The 17,654-nt window shown below is 56.1% G+C and overlaps 8 protein-coding genes across 8 annotated transcripts; 3 read left to right on the forward strand and 5 right to left on the reverse strand.

The window, feature by feature from the left end:
• Positions 1–35: 35 nt before the first annotated feature.
• Positions 36–449, reverse strand: P153DRAFT_297523 (uncharacterized protein; the record flags this gene model as incomplete). The annotated part of the gene is made up of 1 exon (XM_033664162.1): positions 36–449. One exon carries the CDS (start codon positions 447–449, stop codon positions 36–38), a length of 414 nt encoding a protein of 137 aa, XP_033520951.1.
• Positions 450–1,398: 949 nt separating this feature from the next.
• Positions 1,399–3,170, forward strand: P153DRAFT_378127 (RA-domain-containing protein; the record flags this gene model as incomplete). Its single annotated transcript, XM_033669777.1, has 3 exons — positions 1,399–1,663; positions 1,715–1,876; positions 1,975–3,170. The coding sequence occupies 3 exons, from the start codon at positions 1,399–1,401 to the stop codon at positions 3,168–3,170; spliced, it is 1,623 nt and encodes a 540-aa protein (XP_033520952.1).
• A 689-nt stretch (positions 3,171–3,859) lies between these two features.
• Positions 3,860–4,550, reverse strand: P153DRAFT_399331 (uncharacterized protein; the record flags this gene model as incomplete). The annotated part of the gene is made up of 1 exon (XM_033671719.1): positions 3,860–4,550. The coding sequence occupies exon 1, from the start codon at positions 4,484–4,486 to the stop codon at positions 3,860–3,862; it is 627 nt and encodes a 208-aa protein (XP_033520953.1). The 5' UTR covers positions 4,487–4,550.
• Positions 4,551–4,743: 193 nt separating this feature from the next.
• Positions 4,744–6,656, reverse strand: P153DRAFT_369254 (small GTPase). The gene is made up of 4 exons (XM_033668717.1): positions 5,764–6,656; positions 5,422–5,714; positions 5,298–5,372; positions 4,744–5,241 (listed from the first exon to the last, which is right to left on the reverse strand). The coding sequence occupies exons 1-4, from the start codon at positions 6,383–6,385 to the stop codon at positions 5,143–5,145; spliced, it is 1,089 nt and encodes a 362-aa protein (XP_033520954.1). The 5' UTR covers positions 6,386–6,656; the 3' UTR covers positions 4,744–5,142.
• Positions 6,657–6,693: 37 nt separating this feature from the next.
• On the forward strand, positions 6,694–8,505 carry P153DRAFT_346450 (glutamate-rich WD repeat-containing protein-like protein 1). The gene is made up of 3 exons (XM_033666124.1): positions 6,694–7,046; positions 7,097–8,354; positions 8,408–8,505. Exons 1-3 carry the CDS (start codon positions 6,845–6,847, stop codon positions 8,430–8,432), a joined length of 1,485 nt encoding a protein of 494 aa, XP_033520955.1. The 5' UTR covers positions 6,694–6,844; the 3' UTR covers positions 8,433–8,505.
• A 598-nt stretch (positions 8,506–9,103) lies between these two features.
• Positions 9,104–12,021, reverse strand: P153DRAFT_369256 (AAA ATPase). Its single transcript, XM_033668718.1, has 5 exons — positions 11,898–12,021; positions 11,815–11,842; positions 11,708–11,763; positions 11,407–11,656; positions 9,104–11,352 (listed from the first exon to the last, which is right to left on the reverse strand). The coding sequence occupies exons 1-5, from the start codon at positions 11,942–11,944 to the stop codon at positions 9,277–9,279; spliced, it is 2,457 nt and encodes an 818-aa protein (XP_033520956.1). The 5' UTR covers positions 11,945–12,021; the 3' UTR covers positions 9,104–9,276.
• Positions 12,022–13,651: 1,630 nt separating this feature from the next.
• P153DRAFT_297855 (uncharacterized protein) lies at positions 13,652–14,375 on the forward strand (the record flags this gene model as incomplete). The annotated part of the gene is made up of 3 exons (XM_033664180.1): positions 13,652–13,873; positions 13,936–14,031; positions 14,070–14,375. Coding segments are annotated over 3 exons (624 nt in total), but the record flags the coding sequence as incomplete, so codon positions are not given.
• A 409-nt stretch (positions 14,376–14,784) lies between these two features.
• P153DRAFT_297372 (FAD-binding domain-containing protein) lies at positions 14,785–16,856 on the reverse strand (the record flags this gene model as incomplete). The annotated part of the gene is made up of 2 exons (XM_033664153.1): positions 14,785–14,857; positions 14,914–16,856. 2 exons carry the CDS (start codon positions 16,854–16,856, stop codon positions 14,785–14,787), a joined length of 2,016 nt encoding a protein of 671 aa, XP_033520958.1.
• Positions 16,857–17,654: the final 798 nt, after the last annotated feature.

Genomic DNA, 17,654 nt, shown 5'->3' on the forward strand with positions numbered 1-17,654 from the left:
TATCATCGGTAATCTTCACATCAATTTCCCCCAATTCACTTATCATCCTCAGCCGTAACATCGCACACCTTCTCCAACTCCCTCTGCACCGTCTTAGCGCCCGCCGCAACCGCCTTCTGCGGAACCTTGAGATCATACTCCACAGCCTCACTCGCACTCCCATTCGCGCCATTGGCTGATTTCGCGCCACGCTGCTGCTGCTTGATCTTATCCATGGCCATGGTACGCGCCTGCTCCATGGTGGTGGCCTGGCCCGAGCGGAATAAATCGGTAATGTAGTCTTTGAGCTGGTCCATGAAGCCCGACGCTTGCAGCTCGTGCGTCATGGTGCTTTCGATGTTGCGGATGCCGTCGCCCGAGAGCAGGGCTGTGTAGATTTGGTTGCGCGTCGTGGGCGGGATGGTGCTTTGGGCTTGGGATGTTGTCATGGTGACTGGTTTGGCGGACATGATGGGGGTGAGGTTACTTTTGTCGTTTTCGCAGTGGGGTTGGAGATTAGTTGAAGGGGTAGTGGCCTCGTGATGTTTGGTGCTTTTTCTCGTGAGTGGAATGTCGGGGGGAGACAATGTTCCGTTGCGGGTGCAGATGCGAGGATAGGATGTTTGTAGTGCAGTGGAGTGACGGGCCAATCGAGGAGCAATCAAAGGTTTGGCGGACGGGCGAAGTTGATGTGCGAGTGAGAGAGACGCGTGCATGTGCATAGAGAATCGAAGATCAGTTCCTGGATCCATCAGGCTAGGATGCACGGGCGCATAGTGCATATCCACCTGCCGCCACATCTGGACGGGGACTGGATGGAAGTGGACGTCGGTTTGTCTTGTGCCGGGATTGCATGGCAGGGCAGGGCACGACAGACCAGGACAGGACAGGACAGGACAGGGCAGTGCATTGGCACATGGGGCGCCGTTGTCGTCTGGCCTTCACTGCACACCTCCCGCCGTCCCTCGCGCGCTCAGTGTTGCATCGTCCGAGTCAGTGTGTACGGCCGTGTACAGAGCCAGTCGGCAGCCCTTCAGCGCCTCGCCCTAGCCAGCAGCCACTGTCGTCGTTGGTGTCCCGCGCCGCGCGCTTCCCCCCATTCCGCCGCATCGACAAAGCGCTTAACGTCCGGCGCACCTTCAGACGACACCCGCGCACCCCGCCCCCGTCACCTCGTAACCCCGTTTGCAGTCTCGGAAAAAGCTCGAGGGAAGCGTCGACACGGCCCAATTCTCGCCTCGCCCGTCCCGCAGACAGCGCCCCGACGCACCACGCCACGCCTCGAGTCCAGCGCTGCTCCAGCCGCGACACGGGGACGGTGCCCTCGACGAGCTGCTTCCCAGGCCTTGGCGGCAGACCGTGTAACGCTCTCTCTGCTGCCTCGCGGAGCCGTTTCCTCGGCGCGCAACGTCATAGGCCATGGCGTACATGTCTCGATACCAGGAGGACTCGGACGCCGACGACGAGTTTGAGCGCAGCATGCAGAGCCCCGGCCTGCCCGTCGAGTACGACAGCTCGCCGACGAGCTCGGGGCCGCTGAGCACCGAGCACACCCCCACGACCTTTACACACTCGCGAGACAGCCGCAGCAGCCCCACGGGTTTGCTGACCGACTGGACGGCTGAGCAGGCTGCCGACTTTGTGTCCGACGTGGGGCTGGAGCAGTATGCGGATACTTTTGTCGGTACGTAGCCTTGTGCGGGTGTGTAGCAGTAACTGACTAGGCCGGTGACAGACGAGGGTATCACAGGCGACGTCCTGGCAGCACTGCAGCATTCCGAACTGAAGGAGATGGGTATAGGGAGCGTGGGCCACCGTCTGACCATCCTCAAGGCTGTCTACGAGATCAAGGTCAAGCAGAATGTGCCCATAGACCCGGACGACTATGTCCCACTGTGTACGTGTCCAGCCTTGTCTAGCAATCCGTATGCTGGCAGACTCCTATACTCTGTGTGCTAGCAACTCCTACACTCAGTATGCTAACAACCCCTCCAGCCGCAGACACATCCACGCAAGAAGCACCACCAACACAGGACGACTTTGCGAGGGTGATACACGTCATCCAGGCGCGAGATGAGCGGATACACACAGCCGAGTCGGAGCTGCGGCACCTCAGAGAAGATCTGACCAGGGTACTGGACGAGAACAAGCGGCTGCGCGACGAGATCCTGCCAATAGTGCGCATGCTCAAGGACAGCCAGCACCCTCTGCCCACCCCCCACGACCACTCCGTGACATCCCCACCAACCCAAGAGCGATCCGGTGGGAGCAGCCTGTCGCGCAAGTTCTCCACCAAGAAGCTCTTCCTCGGCTCGGCCCCCAAGAACCCCTCTCCAACAATCCAGGAGCACCGTGTCGTCGACCACTCGTCCCTGGACCCCTCTGCAGCAGCCGTCGCAGCCTCCTCACACCTCACAGCCTCTCTTGGCGGTGGCCCCCAGCTATCACCCAAGTCCCTCGCACAACCCTCGCCCACATCGCCGGCCTACTCCCAAGCCCAGGCCCGCCAATACACCCGCGACATCCCTCGCAGCGCACACACCGAGCACGACAACAACTGGTCGCAGCCCGGCACATGGAACACGGACTCGAACTCGAACCGCGATCCCCGCGTCACCCCCGCGCCGCTCTCATCCCGCATGCTCCGCAACAACCCCATCCTCACCCCCCTCCCCGACGACCGCGACCGCGACCGCGACCCGCCCTTATCCGGCGGCTCCAGCACCCTCAACGCCTCAACACCAAACCCCTCCCAACAACAACAACAGCAACAACAACAACAGCAGCAACAACCACCCCCCTCTTCCAACCCACAAGTCGAAATCTTCAAATCCTTCCGCGTTTCCATCGACGACCCCTGCCACAAAGTCCTCCCCGTCGCGCTGAAGAAATACAACATCACAGCCGACTGGCGCCAATACGCCCTCTACATCGTACACGGCGACCAGGAGCGCTGTCTCGGCCTCAACGAGCGGCCCCTCATCTTATTCAAGCAGCTTGATAAAGAGGGGAGGAAGCCCATGTTTATGCTGCGTAAACATGCGGCGCCTGAGCAGGGGCATGTTAGTACAGTGGGCGGCAATGATATAAGGAGTGTCAATTCTAATGCGAATTCTGGTGGTGGTGGGGGTGGGTTTGGATGGGATAATAATCAGAGTCGCGGGACGCCGTTGCCGGGGGGGGTGTTGTAAATACACTCTCCTCTAACCCTACGCCCGATACTGCGGAGTGCGCGGCGGAGGGCATCGCAATGTGTTTCTGCATGCTGTGGTCGGCCTGGCATTTCCATGTCGTTGTGTGGAAGCGTACAAACACTACTCTCTCTCTCTCTCTCAAACGAGGTGTGGATATACAGGCTTGCCCCGCCGCCAGTGCCAGTACATTCACTACGACGCAGCGATATACTTCGACACGGCTATCTATCTACTAAGATGGTTTCGTGTCGGCTTGGGAAGTTCGGCCCACAGGGACTCGTAGCCCGCTTGATCTGGTTCGTATCATCTACCCGGCGTTCGGCGCACACCAGCTACTTCATCACTTGGTTGGGGGTTTTTTGCACTTCACTTCATTTCACTTCACTTCGTTTGGGGCTGGGGGTTTTACTGTGCGGGTTTGGGGTTCGCGTATGGCGCTTTTTCATGATGGGAGTTGGATTGGGATTGGTTTGTTGCGTGCATGGAAGGGTATGAAGGGGGGATCTTGAAACGATATTGTGTGTATTTGATTCTAGTTGAGTTGAGGGGGTATAAGTCTGAGTGTGTAGATGAGTAGAAAGAGAGATACAGAGAAGGGAAGGGAATAGTAACATAACATCACATCACCTTTTACCATGCATTACACCACATCCTATCATACATCCCCCCTCCCCCCCCCCTCCCATCTAAAAAGGTTTAGCAACCTTCCTCCGCTCCCCAACCCCACTAACCGGATCCCTCACCTCCCGCCAACTAACCGGATACAACACCCTCCCGCTTTCCCCCCTCGCCACAACAACCCCATACGCATTCTCACTCGTACTAACATAATAGCTCGCCTGATCCCCCAGACTAATAACCGTCCCGCGCACCAAATCCCCGACGCGGAAACTCTCGCTAACAACGATCTTGTCTTTCTCCGTCGCGCGTATGTCCTCGCGTCGGATTTGGGCGCTGAAGGGTTCGCGGCAGGGGGTCGAGTCGATGGCGAGGATTAGGCAGGAGGCGGAGCGCGGGGTTAGGCGGGTTATGCGTGCTAGGACGACGGAGGAGAGGGTGGGGAGGAGCGGGATGCCGGAGCCGCTTGAGGGGCCGAGGATGCCGGGGGAGAGGGTGGGGGGGCGGGTTATGGATAGGAGGGGCGTTGGGGTTGTTGTTGGGGTTGTTGTGGAGGGTGTGGAGGGTGTGGAGGTGACGGGGCCGGCGATCGAGGCGTAGATTTTTTGCGCGTGGATGTGGGTTCCTGGACCGGGGAGGTAGGTGTCTGCTGCGCCGAGGAGTTGGCCCGGGAGGGCGAGGGAGGGGAGGGCCATTGTGGTGGATGTGACGGCGGGATTTTGTGGGGTTGCTTTGGTTTGTTGGAATGGCGGGTTCGAGTTAGATCGGTAAAGGCCAGCTGTGGGTTGTGGTTTGGTGTGGTGTAGTTGTAGTGTCGGTCGTGTCGCATGCAAGCAGCTTGGAACTTTTTGGGGTCCGCCTCGCCTAATCTTGCGTCATGCGGGTAAACCTGCCATTGCGTCACAGAGCCTCACATTCCACACCACCACACCAATAACGTCAAAGTTCAATTCTTCAATATGTAATATTTGATAAGACACTACCGTAGCTAAGAGACGACAAACGCAGAGGGGGCATCGCAAACGCGGCCAGCACGGCAGAATGCATAGTAGTAGTAGAAGTAGTAGTAAAAAGACGCGCATAATCCAACAAGATAAACGCCGATTTTGCTCCCTTCCCTTTCCCTTCCCTTTCCCAATGTACTGGTAATAGTTGTAGTAGTAGTAGCACGTTTGCTCCAGTCGCCGATATCATGCATATTCCCACGCGAGAGAAAATTATAGGAGTATCATCAAGGTCATTCGCTCATTGTAACATTGCCCCGGTAGAAGGCGGCGCGCCCCATGTGTCCTTTTCCAAGGCTGATGCGTGGCGGGCCTTCGGTTCTGGGCTTGACTCTGCGGTCCGGCGACTAGACGGCCTGGTAGAGGAGAAGCGGCTCGCCGACGTTTTCAATCTCGGGGATTGTGCACTTTAGGTCGAAGGCTTTGGAGAGGACGATTTTGAAGATCTGGCACGTGTTAGAACGGGGTGGTCGGTGGTGTGTCAGGGATGGAGGAAACGCACCTTTTGAACGTTGATACTGTGGCTGGTACTGCTGAAGATGAGACTGGCCTTCATTGCCCGCGCGAATCGCTTGGCCTGGGATTCTTATCAGCTTGGGTAACACGCTCCATGTCAGACTACGAACCTGATTCGAGATCTCTTCTTGCTCCTCGCGGGGAAAGTTGACAAAGTGGTCGTACTTTGTGCCGACCAGGAACGGGATGGCGGTCTTGTTGAAGCCGCGCCCTTGCCTGTACCACTCCTTGATGGAGTTGAGCGTGCTTTTGCGGGTCAAGTCGAACATGAAGAGTATGGCCACGGCGTCGTTGCACACGAGCGGCAACATGTTGACGAACTCGCGCTGGCCCCCTAGATCCCAGATGGAGAAGGTGATCTCCGTGTTCCGGATGGATATGGTCTTCTCCATGAAGTTGACACCTGCGCCAGTCAGCAAGTGCACGTGTTGGGCTTGTTGTGATGTACACACCCAGCGTCTGGATGTAGTCTTCATCCCAGCTGCCCTCGACGTACTTGACCATCAGGCTGGTCTTTCCAATCTGGGCGTCCCCCACCATGCCGACCTTGATGACGACGCTGGCGTTCTTGTTGGCGGCTTCGGGCGGTGGTTGCGCGCCGCGCTGGTTCTGTTCTTGGTAGGCAGCCGAGCGCGCACCGCCCTCTGAGCTCGAGTAGCGGCCCAGCTGCGAGCTCGGGCGCGAGTGTGACTGGGCCTGGCCCATGTGTGTCTCCTTGGGGTTGTCGTGGTAGGGCTGGCGCGGCGGTGTGTCTGCGTCCGAGGACGTGTTGAAGCGCGAGCCATTCGGGGCGGCGTACTGGTAGGCCGTGTCCGAGTACGAGGTCGAGGGCCGGTGGGGCTCGGGCGACGTGTAGGCACTGTGGTTCTGGTGGTAGTCGGGCAGCGGGCTGGCCATGGGCGGACTCGCGATGGGCGGGCTCGTCGGGGCGGTGATGGTGGTCATGCTGTCGTCGGCGTCCATGGTCTGGTCCATGTGCTTCTGCGCGTCGAGGCCCTCTGCGGGTGGCTGCTCCAGGACGGGGGCGGGCGTGTGGGCGGCCAGGTGCTCGGGCTGCGGCTCCATGCCCTCCATGGGCAAGATACGGCTGCTCGTCTGCGCTCTTGACTCGACGTGTCTGGGATGCGGGCGATGAGCGAATAGGAGAGGCTGAAATGCCGGTGCGCGCAGGACACAGCACTAGGCGCACGAGGCCCCGCTATGAGGGGAGGCAGTGGCGCACGCGTCAGGCGTGTCGAGCAGCGTCGCGGGCGTGTCGGGGACGTGGGCGCGCGTCGGGGGGAGGGTGCAGCGGCGCAGGAGGCTCTGACGACAGCGCGGGGGTGTTGTTTGTGCGAGTTGGGTGTTGACAGGGTGTTGCTGGGATGCGCCGAATCCAGGCGGGAGCTGAACAGTGCGCCCGCGCTAGCCTGCCATTGGGACCATCCCACCAAATTCCCCAAATTATTTTTTTGAGTCGCATAGAACATACAGCACCGCATACAGCATACAATCCACACACAACACACCACACCACACCACACCACACGCACAATGTCGAAGCGACCCGCCGACGCAGACCAGGAGCACGAGCGCGACGCCATCAAGAATGGAGAACGCCCCATGGAAGTCGACCAGGACGAGGTGGGCGAGTTCGAGGACGAGTTCGAGGACGAGTTTGAGAGCGACGACGAGATCCTCGAGGCCGGCGTGGATGGGCGGCCAGACGAAGAGCGCGAGGCCGAGGAGCGAGAGAGTATGTTCATGGCAGTACACACCCAGACCTGCGCTCACCAGCCCAAACAGACGCCATGGAAGTCGACCAGGGCACCTTTATACCCGGCCGCCACAAGCTCTCGCCCGGCGAAACCCTCAACCCCGACCTCTCCACATACGAGATGCTGCACACACTCGAGGCGCCGTGGCCGTGTCTGACGTGCGACATCCTGCCAGACAGCCTGGGCGCAGACCGCAAGACATACCCCGCAACCGTATACGCAGTGGCAGGCACACAGGCGGCGCGCGGGAGAGACAAGGAGAACCAGATCATGGTCATGAAGATGAGCAGTCTGTCGCGCATGGAGCGCGAAGACGAAGAGGACGACGACGACGATTCAGACGACGAGGGCTCCGACCCCATCCTCGAGACAAAATCAATCCCGCTGACAAGCTGCACAAACCGCATACGCGCACACCAGACCCCGCAGACAACGGCCGCGAAACCCCCCACCACCCTCGCCGCCGCCATGACAGAGTCCGGCCAGGTCCTCATCTACGACGTCACCCCACACCTCACTGCCTTCGACACCCCCGGCACCACAATCTCCCCCACCCAGAACAAGCCCGCCTGCACAATCCGCGCACACAAGTCCAACGAAGGCTACGCGCTGGACTGGTCGCCCCTCGTCCCCGAAGGCAAGCTCCTAACCGGCGACATCACAGGCAACATCTTCGCCACAACACGCACCCAAGGCGGCGGCTTCGTGACCGACACAACGCCCTACACGGGCCACCGCGGCACAGTCGAAGAGCTACAATGGTCGCCGACAGAAAAACACGTCTTCGCCTCCTCCTCCAACGACGGCACAGTCAAGATCTGGGACGCCCGCTCCAAATCACGCAAACCAGCCGTCAGCATCCAGGTCTCAGACACAGACGTAAACGTCCTCAGCTGGTCGCACCAAACCGCCCACCTCCTCGCCTCGGGCGCCGACAACGGCGAGTGGGCTGTCTGGGACTTGCGCCAGTGGAAACCCTCCACCTCCCTCGCTAGCGAACCACGTCCCTCCCCCGTCGCGAACTTCACCTTCCACAAGGAACAAATCACCTCCGTCGAATGGCACCCCACAGATGACAGCATCGTGCTTGTCTGCGCCGGCGACAGCACACTCACGCTCTGGGATCTGGCCGTCGAGCTCGACGACGAGGAGAGCAGGGATACGGCGGGCGTCCAGGATGTGCCCCCCCAGCTGCTGTTTGTGCACTACATGGAGCAGATCAAGGAGGCGCATTGGCATCCGCAGATTCCTGGCGCCGTTATGGCGACGGGGGGGTCGGGCTTTGGGTGAGTCTAATATTTTAAAAGTCGATTGTATGTTATGCTAATTGTGTGTACAGTGTGTTCAAGACGATTAGCGTGTAGATGCGCCTCTCTTCCACCGTCTTTGGACAGGGAGTAAGGAAATTCAAACACGAGCAAATTGAGAATTGCTGAGATTTTGACCCCCCCCCCCCCCCCTCCGCGTATGTGCGTGTTGTTCTCCGTGATCGATGCTGGCGATACGCGTAGTCACGTTACCTTACCTTACCTACCTACTTACCTACTTTCCCCATCCACACCACACCACAACAATCCCAATCCCAATCCGCAATCCATACCCTACCCCCCTTCCTTCCTTCCTTCCTTCCTCTCATATATATAGCGTGAAACTGATACTGATACTGATGCTGATGCTGATTACCTAATCTGGATAGAATACACACCTGTTCTTAGTAAGTAATGAGTATATTCTCTGCAACTTGACTATTCACGTTGCATTGCACGTTCTAGGTTAGATTTAGCTAGACATCAAAACTACTCTGTGTTAAACTAAAAATAAAAGAAGAACATTACAAGTATAGGTCGAGTAAAATGAATACATGACATGACATGACATGTATACATTGAAATCAAAGTGTCAATATCTTTCTCAATTGACTATTTTAACTATCCATGTCTTCTTAAGAAGGACTCATCAACAAGATAAATGCACACAGCTGTAAAAAACAATGATTTCAGAATAAATTCTCATAAACTTTCTCATATTCGTAAACTACCCATACCCATCACCCGTCAGGCTGCCCCCATAAAGCGCCAGCCCGCAATTACTCTTCCATCTAACCCGAAAGAGCAAGCAGGCAGCATAGCCTGGGGCATGGAAAAAGCGCCAAACCAAGCCATGCTTTCGTGAATCTCATATGCACTAAAGAATCCAACTCTGCCCCACCTAGTTGTACAGATCCTCGTCCTCTCCAGCATTGCCGAATGTGTTCGCCTCACCCGCAGCCGCCTGTTCCGCGTCGGGGAAGCGGAAGAAGCTCGAGCCGCCAGAGTTCTTCATCGACTGTGCGAACGCCTCGTAGCGGCGGATCTCAACGTCCGTCACGGATCGGCGTGCTGAGCGCATCGCCTCCTCGAAGTGGGCCTTGGTGAGCATGGGGACGGGATCCTCAATGTCCTCCTCCATCTCAACATCCTCGCCAGCGGCTTCACGCTCCTTCCTTCGCTCAATGTCCAGCGAGATGGACTGCTTGATGGCGAGCTTGACGGCACGCTGGGTAACAAAGCCCAGATCGGCACCGGAGAAGCCGTGCGTGTTGGACGCAATGTACTCAATGTTGATGTCGTCAGCAACAGGTGTCTTGCGGAGCTGAGCCTTCAAGATGCTGATACGGGAAGCCTGGTCGGGCAGAGGGACGTAGACAAGGGTGTCGAGACGACCTGGTCGGCACAAAGCGTTGTCGAGCTGCTCGGGTCTGTTGGTGGCACCGATGACGAAAACATTCTTCTTCGATGTCATACCATCCATCTCAGTGAGAAGCTGGTTGACAACACGGTCGGAAGCACCGCCAGCGTCGCCTTGAGACCCACCACGAGACTTGGCAATGGAATCCAGCTCGTCGAGGAAGACAACGCAAGGTGCAGCGGCACGGGCCTTATCGAAGATATCGCGAATGTTGCTCTCAGACTCACCGAACCACATAGAGAGCAGTTCAGGGCCCTTGATCGAGATGAAGTTGGCGGCGCACTCGTTGGCAACAGCCTTGGCGAGCAGCGTCTTACCCGTACCGGGAGGACCGTAGAAGAGCACACCTCGCGAAGGAGACATGCCGAACTTGAGGAACTTCTCGGGGTGATCCACGGGGTACTGCACGCTCTCGATGAGCTCGCGCTTGACTTCCTCAAGACCACCAATATCCTCCCATCGGACGTTGGGAACCTCGACAACAGCGACCTCACGGAGAGCTGAGGGGTTGGAGATACCGAGAGCGAAGCGGAAGTTCTCCATTGTGACACCGAGCGAGTCGAGAACCTCGGCATCGATGGTGTCCTCATCCAAATCGATCAGGTCCATCTTCTCACGAATCTGCTGCATGGCAGCCTCGGAGCAAAGGGACGCCAAATCGGAACCGACGTAACCGTGCGTCTCAGCAGCGATTGTCTGAAGGTCGACATCGTCGCCGAGCTTCATGTTCTTGGTGTGGATCTGCATAATCTCCAGACGCCCAGTTGGGTCGGGGATACCGATATCGACCTCGCGATCGAATCGGCCGAAACGACGAAGGGCAGGGTCGATCGAGTTCGGTCGGTTGGTGGCGGCCATGACGACAACGTTCGAGCGGGCCTTCATGCCGTCCATGAGGGTGAGCAACTGGGAGACAACGCGGCGCTCGACCTCTCCGTTGGTCTTGTCACGCTTGGGTGCGATCGAGTCGATCTCGTCGATGAAGATGATCGCGGGAGAGTTCTTCTCTGCCTCCTCAAAGGCCTTTCGCAGGTTGGATTCCGACTCACCAGCCATCTTCGACATGATCTCGGGGCCGTTGATCAGGAAGAAGAAAGCACCGGTCTCGTTGGCGACGGCACGGGCCATCAGCGTCTTACCAGTACCAGGAGGCCCGTACATGAGAATACCACGTGGGGGCTTGATACCGATGGACTTGAAGAGCTGAGGATGTCTCAGCGGCAGCTCGACGAGCTCGCGGATCTGTGCCATCTGCTTTCGGCAACCACCGATGTCGTCATAGCCGACCTCGTTGAGGTTGCCCTCCTCGTCTTCACGCAGAATCGGCTCGCCCTCGCAGTGGATGACTGTGTCCTGCGCAACGATACCGAACTCTGGTGGGTCGACCTCCACGACCTTAAACTCGACCTGTCGCATGCCACCACGCGCTGTGAAGGTGTCGCCTTGACGCACAGGTCGGTATGCTTCGCGGAAGTATGGGGCGAGGAAGACGTCGAATAACGAGCCGGTGATGCCCTCGACTGTGTCTGCGATAGGGAGAACTGCAATGCGCTTGGCCTGTATGACCTAGTCAGCTTTGAGCTAGAAGCGGGTTCTGTCGATGACACGTACGTATTTGATGTCCGGGCAAGGGTGGATGGTGATAACATCGCCGTGCTTCACCCGCAGGTTGTGGCGAACAACTCGGTTTATCCGCGCTGACCCATCATCGAGGTCGTCATCGGCAAGTACGATGAGTACTGTGTCCTTGCGCTTCTTGCCCTTGACGAGGACAGTGTCACCGCGGAAGAGCTGCAGCGTCTCCATGGTGTTGTTTGAGAGGGCGATAATCGAGTTGTCATCGTTGACGGCATCCGTGACGCTGCGATTTGTCAGTGTGCGGACCCAGGCTTGATTCTCGCCGTGCACTCACATCAGCGAGTTGGGCTTCTTCTTCTTCTTGAGAATGGCCGTTGCTGTCTCATCGGCCTGTGGCGTGTCAGTAAGCGGGGACTTGGAGAGCTAGCTGGTGATAAGTACATCTTTGCGCTCAGCACCTGAGGGGTCCCTGCAGCTTGTTAGTAGCTGCATCTTGTTCTGAAGTTGGTGGCAAACAAACGTACTTTGAGAGATCTGGCTTGGGAGCCTTGTAGTCTGGTTCGGCCGACATACTGAGAGTCTAGCGGTGTACGCGTTGCAGCTGGGAGAGATTCTTGTAAAGAGAGTGAATGTAAGAGCTGCTGCGTGGTTGAGTTGGGGGTGATTGGATGTGGGGGGAGATGGAGAGATGAAGCCGACTGAGAGCGGGCGTGGTGGTTTTAAGTAACGTTGGGGAGTGACGAAGGTGAAGCTAGGTTGCCGCAGCCAGGATGGCTCGTGCGGGACCTACAACACCATCGAATACAATGGAATGCAACAGACGAGAGATCGCCAATCCGGACAAACGCGATGGAAGACCTCAATCTCGACATCGTGTTCCTTTGTGTTATGGACTCTCTCGCATGGCTGCAGATGTTTCGACAAGAACCAACGATGACGCTTTGCGTAGCCTTTTGAAGTTGCCTCCACGTCTGCTAGAGCTTGCTGCAGCCTCACAATTGCCACTGACAAGACCTGACTCATGCTACTCAAGAGAGGCGATAACACAGGTAAGTAAAGGTCACAAAATTGATAGTGTAGTCTATCACAATACCTAACGAGATTCTGCCACTCCATCTTGCCCTAGAGCTCAACTAACCCCTCGGATGAGAACTGGAGATATCACGATTGACTTGATCTGGAGATTCACCCTATCGTGGGAGACCTCTCGCCATGCAATTCCTTCCTGTACTACCAAGATCGTAGACAATGTAAATACTCCGAACGGAAATGCGAAGCCTGATCCCGCCATATCGAACGGCGACTTACTGCGTCTTATAAAAGGGACTACAAGAAAGAGTTACATGAGTCCAAACCTCACACGGCGATTGTAATCATCCGGCCAAGCTCGTATAGTATCTCGTATCCCGGTCCCTTTGTCTTTGGCATGGTGTACCTATCCTATCATCTGCAGACCAAGAGGAATCCGCATCTTGTAGCTGACAAGCAGTAGACCTGTCTGCTACTTCAAAAATCAAGAACATACATATTTGGCATGTTTGGATCTAGCTGTATCTGGAATGATTTAGACATTATGTTGCCGACCTTCTTTCCAGCCTCACTTACGACGTCACGACATACTTATCGCGCTTACGCCGGAGTCGTCCTCATCACTATGGTTGCCCCGTCAAACGGCATTGATGCGGCAAGAGGTATATCTACAGCCATCCGAACACTCCAGATAACCAGGTACGCTGCATCATTCTTAAAAGGCTTTTCAAAATGGTATCAAAACAAAAGAATACTATTTCTCCTATTCCTCTTGTGATGCTGATGTTGGGAGATAAGACTCAGTTGACCCCTGCTTGGTCTCCCCAGCCTCTTCTATTTCTTAACGCGTCTTCCCAACCTTGAATAGTTGATACAATAACTAGTAAGAACGGACGAAAACAATCGACGTATTGAGAAGTTTACAATTGGTCACCCAGTCCACCACTCTTCTTAAGCACAAGAGCTGGCCACGTGATTTCACTCTAGCCATCGTGGACCCTGCCACTAATCACTTGAACACTCTTTCTCTACCCACTCCACCTTTCTTAACTCTCGCTGATCTATTCGCTATCCACTCTTCACTATACCACGACTTGACTTGGAGCCAGAGCGCAGATGCAATGGAGGTGTGCGTAAACCCCCCCTATTCTGGCGTCCGTCAAGTATTCACAACCGCAGGTGGTGCGATCGCTGCAACAGGTCGTATCAGACCTACCATGCATTCCATCAACACCTCCGCAATTCCCCGCGCCATCACGAATGCCCAGCGTGCGACTTTGATGGTGAATCGTGGGAAGATCTACTCCAACACTGTCGTCAAACCAGTTGCCGAGAAGTCTGCCAAGGCTGCGACGATGGAAGTGGATCTCTCTGGGGGTCCAATTCAGACGGGTACTGGGAACATGTCGATGACCACAACGTGTGCACACAGTGCGAGCGCCACTTTGGCACACCAGACAATCTTTTCCAGGTATGGGGCGTTTCCAGCTGTGGGTGCATGTTTGTAGTCTGTTTATTGACTGGTTGGGTTAGCATGAACTGACACACCGCGCGGCGAACTACGAATGTTTCTACTGCCCGCAAATGTTCAAAACATACGGTGGCATGGCAGGTTTTCCCGGGACTTCTGTTCTTCAAGGCAATCTATTCAGTGTTAACAACACTAGATCATCCACGCGGAGCGCGGCGTCTGTAGCAATTCTGACCGAATTGATCTATACATGCTCGCTGCAGAATGCCATAGATGGCGTGCCTTTATAGACCAGGACTACCACTCTGAGATGCTGGGTGGCTGGGATCTAGAGTACCGCTACGGTAAGGTCGATCCGTTCCACTGCCCGGAGTGTGGGATTAGACTACCCCAGCTGTCGAGTCTGTTCCAGCATATTGAGTCGAATTCGTGCGACCAGACGCTTAACGACGGCGCCATTGGGCAGCTACGGAACTTTCTGTGGAACCGGTTGACGCAGTGAGTTTGGAAGATGTTAGCGATTATACCGCTGGATGTGATGGTGTGGGAGAGTATAACTACTATAATTTGGAAGTGGTGTGCGTGTGTGTGTGTACCGGGATGACAGATGGATGACAGGTTGATTGAGCAGAGACGTGAGGAGGAGTGTCAATGTCAGTGCGTATATGCTTGGAGTAGAAGTGGAGACAGTGGGAAGAGAGAGAGTAGGGAAGAAGTGTGGAACGAGATGTACGAACCAAGACGACATGTTATGAAGACAGTAGTATACATGCAAGCCATGGACCATCAGCGATACGTCTAAGACAACCCCAAACCAACCCAAACCAAACCAAACCCAGAAGAGACCAGCCCTCTATAACGCAAACGCCTAGAGAACCCACACATCCCATATACAAAGCACCCAAATGACTTCAACCAACCGGACCAAGCGGCACCGACGGCCGCGGCTCCCTCCCACTCTGCGAGTAACACGAGTACATCGGACTGCCCAAAAGATTAGCCTCTCTCTCCAAAGCCGCGGAAAACGAAAAAAGACTTACTCCTCATACCCCGTCCAACCCACACACTTCCAGCAGCTAAACAGCCCCGTAGAATCATACCTCCTCTTCACACCAAGTAACCTATCGTAATTACTCCCAAAAAACGCCTGCTGCCAATTCTCCTCCGTCCAATCCCCCTCATTCACATAGCACCCACCCCCCGGCGTCAACGCCTTGAACGGCTGTATCGCCGCCGAAACCGTATTCTGCATCTGCGCGCGGACCTGCGGCGGCGTGGCGGTTGTCCACACGGCGCCCATGACGACGTGCCAGAGGGCGGAGCGCCACGCGGGGTTGAGGCCGGTCTTGCTGTTGTCGGGGTGTGTGGCTGGGCCGGTGGCGTAGAGTTGGACGCCGCCGCCGCTGCGGTTTGTGAGCGAGAATTGCATCGCGGTTACGACTGCGGAGACGAGGGTGTCTATTGATGAGGGCGTTTGGAAGAGCGGGGCGGGGAGGAGGCGGCCGGATTCGAAGAGTCCGAGGCCGACGGGGCCGTTGCGCGAGATTGAGGGGCGTTGGGTGAAGGTGTGCCAGGTGGAGAATTTGGGGAAGGTGTGGTATTTGTTTTCGGTTATGTTTAGGCCTGGGTAGGTGGTGAGGAAGTCGTGCCATTGGGCGGTTAGGGCGCGGATTGCGGATGTGTTTGTTGAGGGGAGGATTTGCAGTGAGACCATGTGGTCTGGGAGGAGGAAGTTGTAGCCTGCCATTCCATGTTGGGAGAAGAGGGTTTGGTTCGAGGCTAGGGCCTGGACGATGTCACGGTGGACTTTGGACTCGGTGATGTCGAGATCGCCATCTGGTGTGGGGAAATTCGCCTGGAAGCTGTAGACGTTGAGAGGTACCGCGGGGTGTAGCTGGAATTTGTAGGATGTCAGGACGGCGTAGTTGCCTCCTCCGCCTCCTCGCATGGCCCAGAAGAGATCCGGGTCGGAACACTCGTTGATAGTGCGATGCTTGCCATCGGCAGTAACGACGTCGAACTCGACCGCTTGGTCCACCATCATGCCGTACTTGGGACCAAGCGGACCGTGACCTCCTCCCTGACCAAAACCTCCAGCAATGCCCACCGAGCCCACAGCACCGACGGTGACCATCATGTCGAGGGGCTCGAAGAACTCCCACGCTTCTTGCGCCTGTATACCCGCACCAATTTCTCCAATATTCTCATAGCGCGTCTTGCATCCTCGAGGTTGGAACTTCTTGTGATACTTTGCATCCTTCATCTTGTGTGTCCAGATGGCGAGCGAATTGGCAGCATTCGACCTCCCAAAGTAGTCATGTCCGGTGTTCTTGATTGAGACGCGGATACCATGCTTTCGAACAAAGTCCAATGTCTTGCCAATGTCATCCGATGTGTGAGCCTCGACATGATACGTCGACAGTCTTCCCAGCGAACACGTTCCCGACACAGGCGACGACGGGGAGAAAGAATTGAGTTGGCAGTTTGACTGTCCGCACGTCTCCCAGTCTAGGAACTCCATCGAGCCGTAGTGCGCACTTCGTGGTGTGCCATCCATGTAGTCTTTTGAGACCTCTTGACATTCTTTGCTAGTTGAGTTGGAGTAACACGGTGCGGCCCAGGGTATGGTGAGCCTGAGATGTCCGTTGATGCTCTGATTGAAGGCGCTCCATTGGCTAGTCGACGGCCAACATGTCTGTCCTGGAACGCATGTGTAATTGGATGTTGTAGCTGGGCGCTCATCAACTGGAGTATGTCTAGATCCACTCCAGTTGGAGGACCGTGAGTGTTGGATGGTGTATAGACTGGAGATGCCGAGGATAGTAGCAATGCAGAACAACGGCAGGAGTATCGCCCACGCTAGTCTGCTGTGCCTCCTATGTCCATGGCTGGAGTGAGGTATCGCCGCACTGTCTTGACTGCCAACCTGATCGGCGTGTTGAGACTTTTCGTCCAACAACGGTACCCGCTCGTTCGAAGCCATAGTACCAGCCGCAAGAACAGGCGAAGTATATCGAACAACTAATGTTACCAAGATACAATGTTCCAGCTCTTGCCCAAGATATGTTCTAGTAAATCAATTCAAAAAGAACAACTCTACACTCAGCAACAAAAAAATGAATACAAACCAGAACAAAATAACAGCGAATTCCCAACCATCTTAAGAACAGAGCAGCCCTCAACAACCGCAGCAAGAGTAAGAATTACTCACCGACAGACAAGTCCCTCACCACACCTCATCCACCAGGCATCAAACTTCCCAATGCGGCAAATGCTCTAAGCCTCAAGCCTAACGCCCTCACATCGCCTTCGCCTTCGCCTCGCCTAGCCAATGGCATATTGACGCCCACTGACAGGTCGACTGCGTCGCTTGTTTCGGTAACCGATTCGGCGTAGGATAGCGGCCTCGGAGTCCCGTCAGGCAGAAGGGTTGTAATTTTCACGTCTGGCGTCACAAGAGCTGAGCTGACGGCGCAGCCGTAAGATGATGTCGGTGACAGGGTTGCATTGCGGAAATCGCGGTGAAATATTGTAGCTGTTCACGGATTTGGATCTGACGTTTCTCGGCAGCGACGAGAGGAGCGGGTGTGAGCATTTTTAATCCCAGCATTGTCAAGCGTTCGTTGGGAGTTCATGTCGGTGCAGGTCCGAGGAGACGGCCCCCATGCGGGGTGCTAGACAGTTCGCGGATTTCGTCGGGGTTGGCTCCGAAGAGTGCCTTGCAGCCTGCAGCGGATGGCTGATATAAGCGCCGGTGAGCCGCGGACGAAGGCGAGAACAT

This window comes from Dothidotthia symphoricarpi (genome assembly GCF_010015815.1).
Source record: "Dothidotthia symphoricarpi CBS 119687 unplaced genomic scaffold P153scaffold_17, whole genome shotgun sequence".
NCBI lineage: Eukaryota > Fungi > Ascomycota > Dothideomycetes > Pleosporales > Dothidotthiaceae > Dothidotthia > Dothidotthia symphoricarpi.

Bases quoted from the DNA above. Each gene is read 5' to 3' on its own strand.
- P153DRAFT_369254 (XM_033668717.1), bottom strand. From the start codon at position 6,385: ATGGAGGGCATGGAGCCGCAGCCCGAGCACCTGGCCGCCCACACGCCC. The intron at 5,373-5,421 runs GTTCGTAGTCTG...TAAGAATCCCAG, and splicing joins AAGAAGAGATCTCGAATCAG to GCCAAGCGATTCGCGCGGGC. The intron at 5,242-5,297 runs GTGCGTTTCCTC...AACACGTGCCAG, and splicing joins ACAGTATCAACGTTCAAAAG to ATCTTCAAAATCGTCCTCTC.
- P153DRAFT_369256 (XM_033668718.1), bottom strand. From the start codon at position 11,944: ATGTCGGCCGAACCAGACTACAAGGCTCCCAAGCCAGATCTCTCAAA. The intron at 11,843-11,897 runs GTACGTTTGTTT...AACAAGCTGCAG, and splicing joins CCCAAGCCAGATCTCTCAAA to GGACCCCTCAGGTGCTGAGC. The intron at 11,657-11,707 runs GTGAGTGCACGG...GACAAATCGCAG, and splicing joins AAGAAGCCCAACTCGCTGAT to CGTCACGGATGCCGTCAACG.
- P153DRAFT_346450 (XM_033666124.1), top strand. From the start codon at position 6,845: ATGTCGAAGCGACCCGCCGACGCAGACCAGGAGCACGAGCGCGACGCC. The intron at 7,047-7,096 runs GTATGTTCATGG...CAGCCCAAACAG, and splicing joins CGAGGCCGAGGAGCGAGAGA to ACGCCATGGAAGTCGACCAG. The intron at 8,355-8,407 runs GTGAGTCTAATA...TTGTGTGTACAG, and splicing joins ACGGGGGGGTCGGGCTTTGG to TGTGTTCAAGACGATTAGCG.